General features: G+C 38.5%; 3 protein-coding genes across 5 annotated transcripts; 2 read left to right on the top strand and 1 right to left on the bottom strand.

Annotated features, from left to right (window-relative positions):
- The first annotated feature begins 588 nt into the window (after positions 1-588).
- Positions 589-2,780, top strand: Tdh (L-threonine dehydrogenase). The gene is made up of 6 exons (XM_018007011.2): positions 589-1,037; positions 1,112-1,361; positions 1,426-1,552; positions 1,647-1,794; positions 2,112-2,217; positions 2,276-2,780. The coding sequence occupies exons 1-6, from the start codon at positions 923-925 to the stop codon at positions 2,595-2,597; spliced, it is 1,068 nt and encodes a 355-aa protein (XP_017862500.1). The 5' UTR covers positions 589-922; the 3' UTR covers positions 2,598-2,780.
- Positions 2,781-3,086: 306 nt separating this feature from the next.
- LOC108613502 (uncharacterized) lies at positions 3,087-7,730 on the bottom strand. 2 transcript variants are annotated; one of them, XM_018007013.2, is made up of 3 exons: positions 6,960-7,730; positions 5,131-5,343; positions 3,087-3,494 (listed from the first exon to the last, which is right to left on the bottom strand). In XM_018007013.2, the coding sequence occupies exons 1-3, from the start codon at positions 7,393-7,395 to the stop codon at positions 3,307-3,309; spliced, it is 837 nt and encodes a 278-aa protein (XP_017862502.1). In that variant the 5' UTR covers positions 7,396-7,730; the 3' UTR covers positions 3,087-3,306. The 2 variants fall into 2 exon arrangements, with proteins under 2 accessions (XP_017862502.1, XP_017862503.1); XM_018007014.2 differs by having other exon boundaries at positions 5,105-5,343; positions 6,960-7,728.
- A 61-nt stretch (positions 7,731-7,791) lies between these two features.
- On the top strand, positions 7,792-8,617 carry LOC108613504 (vacuolar ATPase assembly integral membrane protein VMA21 homolog). 2 transcript variants are annotated; one of them, XM_089469103.1, is made up of 3 exons: positions 7,792-7,922; positions 8,067-8,156; positions 8,222-8,617. In XM_089469103.1, exons 1-3 carry the CDS (start codon positions 7,917-7,919, stop codon positions 8,459-8,461), a joined length of 336 nt encoding a protein of 111 aa, XP_089325229.1. In that variant the 5' UTR covers positions 7,792-7,916; the 3' UTR covers positions 8,462-8,617. The 2 variants fall into 2 exon arrangements, with proteins under 2 accessions (XP_089325229.1, XP_017862505.1); XM_018007016.2 differs by lacking the exon at positions 7,792-7,922 and adding an exon at positions 7,938-7,992.
- Positions 8,618-8,649: the final 32 nt, after the last annotated feature.

The raw sequence follows: 8,649 nt of genomic DNA on the forward strand, positions 1-8,649 counted from the left end.
TAATGAAATTTGCATTATAGTAAGAGCATAGCAAGAACTATTATATGCAGCAAAAGCAAAAGTCGAACAGTGTTATAGTATATATATAGGTGAAAGACCTGAAGAGCACTGGCGTGATTTCAGTACACAATAGGGGATACTTTTTTAGGCGTAGAAGGTTAGAAGTATATTAATCTGTAATCATAAAGTGAACATACATACATATACTACATATAATTGTAGATAAGTTTCTAAATTGTACATGTAACAAATACGATCAAAGCTATCTACTGCCTATTGTCATATGTAGAACACCCTGTATAAATATGCTTCCATGTATTTATTTTCTTGTTTTTGTTTTTTTGCATAACCGACACACGAAATAGCGATATAGACCTGCCTCCCAAAAGGAAACCTGCACAGCGAAACTATGTTAATTGTTGTTGTTGTTGCTGCTTTTGCTTTTCCTTTGATTGTTGTTGTCGTTGTTGTTGCTATTGTTATTGTCAATTGGCGGGCCTCCTCTCGGTGGCAGCGTGCTGCTTTCGCTTTTATTGAATTATAAATGGCAAAGCCCGAGCAAATCTTTGCCATGGTGACAAAAACAACAACAACAATAACCACAACAACAAGGAGAGCAGCAACAACTATAACGTCTCATAATGAATCAAAAAAATGAGAAAATAAAAAACGAGAAAATTGAGTGTTTGCCAAGTGTCGACCACTAGCGAATGGAAATCCGAATGCTCACCCGATATGTGCGCGAATAGGCGAGTATAACATATAGTGAATTATATTCGATGCTCGACGTTCGTAAATATGATTTGCTGAAATTCAAAATCAGTTGAATATTGTAACTCGCTGCGTTGCGGCGTTGCGGGTCCGGTGTCCAGTGTCCAGTGTCGCTTGTCGCTCAATCCTTTCCGTAGTACCCCAGTACAGAATGTGGCGCAAGTGCCTCAGCAGCCTGGTGGCCAGTCAGCGGCAGATGCAGCCGGTGGTGCGCCTCATGCATCAGCGTGTGCCCGCCAGCAGACCGCCAAAAATTCTAATCACCGGTTAGTGAAGGGATTCAAATAAATATATATGGATGGGTCAATTCTAATCACTTCCGTTTCCTGTCTGCCTCCAGGTGGTCTCGGCCAGCTGGGCATTGAGTGCGCCAAGCTGCTGCGCTCACAGTACGGCAGCGAGAACGTCATACTCTCGGACATCATAAAGCCCAGCCAGGCGGTGCTGGAGAATGGACCCTACATCTTTGCCGACATCCTGGACTTCAAGGGTCTGCAGAAGATAGTCGTAAACGAGCGCATCGATTGGCTCATTCACTTCTCGGCGCTGCTCAGCGCAGTGGGTGAACAGAATGTGCCACTCGCAGTGAGGTAGGTGCCGCAAGTAGTTCCAGCTAGCTCCAGGTATTACCTAATCTTACCCAACCAACTTCAGGGTCAACATTGAGGGCGTGCACAATGTTATCGAGCTGGCGAAACAGTATAAGCTGCGCATCTTTGTGCCCAGCACGATTGGTGCCTTTGGGCCCGATAGTCCCCGCAATCCCACACCGAACGTTACAGTGAGTGCCGAAAGCTCTGCTCCCGTTTCAGTTTGTTCAATAATGGTGACTTGCTCTCGTTCTCTCTTGCTCTCTTGCTCTCATTCTCTTGCAGATACAACGGCCTCGCACTATTTACGGCGTATCCAAGGTGCACGCAGAGCTCATTGGCGAATATTATTATCACAAGTTCGGCTTGGATTTCAGATGCTTGCGCTTTCCGGGCGTCATTTCGAGCGATCCACCAGGCGGCGGCACCACAGGTAAGTCGACATCGGGCTAAGATCATTAACATAAAGAGAGTGCACTAAATTGATTAAATTATTAAATTATTTAATAGTTTTATTAGCATACGCTCTTTGCTGTTGAACGTAGCGTAACAAAGTGCATTTTCATATGGAATCACATTAGTTGGGGAAAGGAAATTGTTGCTTGATAATGCAACGATAATTTGATAATAAAAGTAGATCTTCAGTTGAGTCTATCAAAGTCTATATTAGAAAGAGTATAGCTAACTACCTCTTCATAATCTTAACTGCCAACCTAACCCCATCTTTCTCTCTCTCTCACTCTCTTGCAGATTATGCCGTTGCCGTCTTTCATGAGGCACTGCGGCATGGCAAATACACTTGCTACCTGCGGCCAGACACACGTCTGCCCATGATGTACATTGAGGACTGTCTACGGTAAGTGCAGAGATCTTTAGGTTGACTAGAGCTCTCTCTATATATTACTCCTCCTTAGTGCTCTGCTCGAGTTCATGCGCGCGCCCAATGAGAAGCTGAAACGACGCGTCTACAATGTCACGGCCATGTCCTTTACGCCCGAGGAGCTGGTGGATAAGCTGAGCAAGCACGTGCCACATTTGCATGTCACCTATAAGCCGGACAGCCGGCAGTCCATTGCCGATTCCTGGCCGCAGGTGTTCGATGATTCGGATGCGCGTCGCGACTGGCACTGGCAGCACAAGTACGACTTGGACAACCTGGTCGACTTCATGGTCAAGGATGTGCAGGAGAACTACATCAATGTGGAGAACGGAGAGCGGCAAACGCTTACGATTTAAGAGCAGCATTCATCTGCAACTACAAAGTATTCCACATCATCAAATGAGATTCTAATGGCATTTAAAAGCATTTCAATGTACAATTTGTTCAATTCATTATGTACACAATGATAAAATATAGCAAATATACACTATGAACTTTTACAGAAGCAATTTAATAAAACTGAAATTAGAAGAATTGAATAGTTTTTGAGTATTGTTTTCTTGAATTGAGGTTTGTCTCTATTATGGGCAATTCATTGCCGAATTCGTTTCATAGGTTGAATATTTCAAATCTCTATATTCACCACAGCATTTATTCACCCTCCATTTATCGATAAGCGAGTGGATGAGTTATCAAAAAATATAAAGAGAATATAAAATACATAGTTTCTATACAATATAAATATATCCCTTTTAGATTTTACAGGATATAACTTAAATATCTATATAGAATATATATTCAATTAAAATTATTCAATAATCATTGAAAAAACTCACGCTAAAATGTTTCACATTCAATTATATATTTGATTTGGGGCTTAACTCTTTTATTACACTTCACTTAAGTAAATTTAAGCACCTTTCGTTTTGGGACTTGCACAAGAATCCATTTAGTGTTATGTTCAAAGTCTTACTATCTACTTAGACTACGTTATACAATGCATTATGGTTAGTTAAGGTTCTATGTATAAATACATATATAGTGCTTCGTACGACAATTAATGTGTTAGATCTCAAACTCTTCGGCCGCATCATTGTAGTGATAAAGACAACCGCCATGTGTGGCTATATACAGATCGGCTGCCTCATCTCTCAATTTGGATTCACATTTAGCCTCTAGTATATCATTTAGGGACTCTAAGGTATTGCATAATTTTTCAGGTTGTTGTGGCTGTTTAGGTTGTCGTTGGCCGTCTGTAAACGAGCAGAGAGCAAAGAGGGTTTTCTTCTATCAGTTTTATTTTTCAATTTTTATTTAATTTATTTTTTTTTTATTAAGGTTTTCCCAACTCCGAACTGTTTTAGTTAGCAAAACCTTTCACAAAGTGTTTGTTGATTTTTTAAAATATAAATCGGACTTAAACTAAGTACAGAATTTATTAGTATTTGGATTTCGACTTGATGGTAAAAAGTACAGGAATATATTCCTGTAAAATGAGCATAAATCGGTGGTAGGCATGAATTAAAATTTTGTATTGGCCTGGAAAATAGCAATTGAAACGAAATTTTTTCAACAAGGAAAAAAGGATTAAAGATAAAATTAAAAATATAAGGAGTATAATATTCCGATTTCTAACTTCAGTCATAAAAGATCATTCTATAGAAATTGGGCTGATTACAATAACGTCTCTTTATTTATGATATATAATTTAGAGTATAAGTTCCAAATTCATTTCATATTGAGCGAATCAATTTCGAATTAAATAGTGAATTTTGGATTGGACTAAAAACATTTCATAAATTATAAAAGATGTTGAGAAAACACAATCATAAAGATGATCAGACGAAAGTACCAAAAGAGAGAATTTTAGCAATATAAGAAATAAATAGAAAAAAGGAGCAGAGAATTCTTCCATGGGCTCGAACCGCCATGCAATTTGTTAATAGGCCGCCAACAATTGCTTCATATAGATAAGCAAAATAAAAGATAAAAATAAAATAAGGATATGATATCATTTGGCTATCAGCAAATGGAGTTAAGAGATATGAAGCAAACGTGCAGTTTGAGTTTAGGTACAACAAACTGCACACCATAAAAAATCGTAGAGCAAACACTTTGTGAAAGGCCAGTTGCTTGCAAAGCTTGTGCCAATTGAACTTACAGCTAGATTAGACTTAATTAGGATATTGCTTAAGTGTTAGTTAATTTGATTGCAACGGTTTCCATAATAATTAAATTATTAAATGTTCATTCGTAATTTAAGTTTCGTTGCGAGTACTGATACAATTATTTCTTCACTTTTTTATTTTTGTTATTTGTACAATGCGGCGATATAAAACAATTCACTTTATATATGTATACAAACACAATAGGTATACAAATATATGTATAGTTATTTATATACATATATATATGTTATTGATTGATTGATTAATTGATACGTTTGCCATTTAAATGTGGATATTTTTAACAATTGCTTTGGCTCATTTCTATTGCTTATTTGATTTGTTCATTAAGTATACGCGATGTTGGCACGCCGACAGTTTCTACAGATTTTGTGTGTGTGTGTGAGTGAGTGTATGTTTATATGGGTTGTTCTGTATGAGTAATATGCAAATTTTTGGATATACATTTAATATTAGCGAATACGGCGGCAAATGGAAATATTTTGTTTTTACTCTTGCGGTGACAGACAGAGAGACGTGTCGGTGAACTGTTGCATGTTGTGTTTGTGTTTGTGAGTCTGTGTGCTATATACAAAGATTGTACACACATACACACACATATATATATACATATAAACATATACGTAGAGGCTATATGCATGTATCTAGATCATGTGCGACATCATGCAACGACTCACATCACGGTTAGCGCGATGCAAATGACCTTGATAATGTTGATGGATGCGTGGATGCAACAACTGCTGCTGCTGCTGTTGCTGCGTTGACTGTTGATGTTGTTGATGCTGCTGCTGCAGTTGCGTCTGTTCATGCTGTTGCTGGTGCTGCTGCAGTTGCTGCTGTTGTTGCACATCATTATCGTAGTCCATTAGGCAGGCCTGCGTGCCAATCATTTGTGTGGCGGGCATCGAAAAGAAATCTGTTTAAAGAAGACCACATTAGTGTGTGTGTGTGTGTAACATACATATATGGAAAAAGTTCAAATTGCTACATTCAGTTTAATTTATTAATTTGGAATTGCGTTTTCAGCATTTTCCAAATGCTGACGTTAGCTTTGCAGTCGGCGTCGCTGTTCGCGCCGATATGTCCCAATTACGGTTCATTTATAAATAGCCGGTAAATACTGTAAGCAGCGTTGACAGTGACAGCGACGTCAACGGCGACAGCGACAGCGACTGCAAAGCGACAAGCAGTGCTGCCATTGGTTATCGGCCTAATACCTCCCGTTCCCCCTGCCATAACTAAGCTCTGATTGCGCCGTTGTCAGCGATAACAGGTAAAGATCGCCACCTATAAAGCATGTTGTTTAGCTAAACGCAAGCGATAACCTAGTTGTACAATTAAATAACAAATGATGAACTATCTAACAGCTGATAGAGGAACTTGAAAAACGGAACTTATAAATAAATATAGATCTAAGCTTGTCGTTGGGGTCGAGCAATCAGCGATAACTTGAAATTTTCATTTAAATGAAATACCCTGGAGTTAAACAAATATGAACTGGGTTGCATTGAGATATATTGAAAGATACAAATATTTTTAAGATTTAAACTAACTGAATTCGCATTATTTATTGCACTCAATTTTCGAGAACAAAATGTTGGATTCTCTATACAGGGTATTTCATAATTGATCACTGTCGATTTGATCATTTTAGACATTAACAATGAGGTCATAAACAGCGATAGCAGGTAAATTATAAACCCAACTGTACAAATATCTATATACGATATATATATTCTTTGCTACAAATGTATACACATATACGTATTTATGTGTATATATATGCATATATAATCTCAATATATGTTTGAAATCTTTCTGCCGGTAAGCGCACTCTCATATTGCTCATAGGGTCAATAGGTGCTATATTATAAATTTATATACATACATATATATTAGTTAAAAAATATGGATTGGCTTATCGCTTGAGGTTATTAAACTAGGTTGCGAGTTTTGTTTTATCAGCTAAATCTTAATTATATTTAAATATAATAAAAAATTGACAGAGATAACCGAAATACCCTACAATAGAGAAGTATTTGCAACGATTAAAACTTTTACTAAATGTTTAGATTACGTCCCTATATACATACATGCATATGTACATATATACACACATATGCATATGTTAGCATATCTCTGTTTAACTGACATTTGCATAATATTATATTTTATGGATTGGCAAACATTACTAAATAGAGCTAGGGTAACACAGTTGTGAACCAATTGCCAAATTAGAATCTTTTCAGATAACAATAAATGAAAACAATTTCTGATAAGCATGGCCCAGAAAAATTGCAGACGAAAAAAATAAGCACATAGGCCCAGGCCCGCACAAAAGCGTTGCCAACAAGTTACAAAATCGAATTTTGTAACACAATTTACGAAATGTTTTCCATCGCATGAGGCAGTCAAAGAGAGCGAACATTTTTAGTTGCTGTGCGGTGTGAAAAGCTCAAGACCAACCGCAAAAATATGTTATGCACTAAATGTAAGCATTTAATTTATAATTTGATTTATGCGCATAATTACCGTTGCAATACTGTGCGACCAGATCGGCATCATCAAAACGGCATCGCTTGACGGCCGTCAAGTTGTCCATCTCCATGTCCAACTTTTCGTGTCCCATTGCAAAGCAGCGCTTCTTGCAGCGTGCTGTTGCGGCAGCGGCGGCGGCAGCGTCAGCGGCAGCGGCTTGCGTACTGTCATCCCCAATGTTGTCGTTCACTTGCATTTGCATTGCCTGTATGTTGTTGTTGCTGCAGCTGTTGTTGTTGTCGTCCGAAGCGGCAACTGCATTGTTTACAATCGCATAGCCATAGTAGCCGTTCGATGCGGTAGCAATGTGTGAGACGACACGTGCGTTGAAGGGATCCACCACTGGTGAATGGCGCGCCGGCGGTCCACTTTCGAAATGGACAGGCGCAGAATCACCATGTGCCCAGCACTCGAAATTTGTCAATACCATCGCTGATGCTATCGGTGCGCAGTGGAAATTTCCCAAGAATATATTGTATTAAGCGCACATTCACTCACGCACACATTAATGCACGAATCCACAAGCAAACAACAAACGCGTTGTGTATTGAACGACGCTCGCTATTCGACTGTACGTGCACCGCTGCCGGCGGCGTCTATACAACTGCAACGAGCCGCTCTCTATGAGTTAATTACTTCAAAATAGCAGCATTAGCGAAATGGTGGAAGAAACAAATACAAGCTTAATTAACACACGCGCGCACGAAAGCACCAATCGAAACAGACGCTGACGCCAATTGTTAAAAATAAATACAATTGGTTATATGAATCGATAAATCGATATGCCATGTAATGTATCAAAATAGTATCGATATTTTATTCACAATTGGTTGTACAACATTTGTTTTAACAAAATTTAAAATTAATTTAAATTAACTCCTAGAATTTTTTATTTATTTATTATATCTGATAGAGTCAGCCAGCTATTCAACACAAACCTTTATTTATTAAATGTCGGTACGCTGCCACCTAATCCAAAATACTCGATTACAATAGGCCCCTGCCGATAAGATTCCCAAAGTATCATGTGATTAGCACGTCAAGAAAACAAGACAACAAATATAATAAATATTTTGATTTGTCAAATTAATTTACTTTTAGTATTTACCGAAAATGAGCAACAAAAGCAAGAAGGCCACTGGAGGTGCAAGTGATGCCAACCAACAGAGACTAGCCAAACAGCGTTCACATGTATGTAAACACAATGACCCCGTTTTGCCGGTTATTTATTTGCTTGGCATGTAATCATTTTCTAGGACTCTCAGGACTACAGCGCCTTTAAGGTGGTCCTTTTCTACTGCTCTCTGATAGTATTCCTGCCCGTGGTGACATTTTTCGTACTTAAGGGCTTCGTACTGGAACGCTTCTTCACCATGTCAGATGTAAAAGTGAACATTGCTGCTGCGGTGGGCGCTGTGGCCGCACTGCACGTTTCATTGGGCGTTTATATCTATCGAGCCTATTTTGGTGGCTCAAAAGCATCCAAAGAAGATTAACTGGCATCGACTCCAAAAGAGCAACAATTGCGACTGTTCCATATGTATCATTTCCAATTACAACGTTTTATGTTTTCGCTGCGTTCGTTTGTTATAAGCATTAGCGTTAAGTAAACTAATTACAAACTACCCAAACGAAAATATTGGGCAACTCTATTTTGTGGCCTTGTGGTGAGTGTGAGTGAAAG

This window comes from Drosophila arizonae, chromosome 4 (genome assembly GCF_054131065.1).
Source record: "Drosophila arizonae isolate 15081-1271.41 chromosome 4, UAZ_ARI_1.0, whole genome shotgun sequence".
NCBI lineage: Eukaryota > Metazoa > Arthropoda > Insecta > Diptera > Drosophilidae > Drosophila > Drosophila arizonae.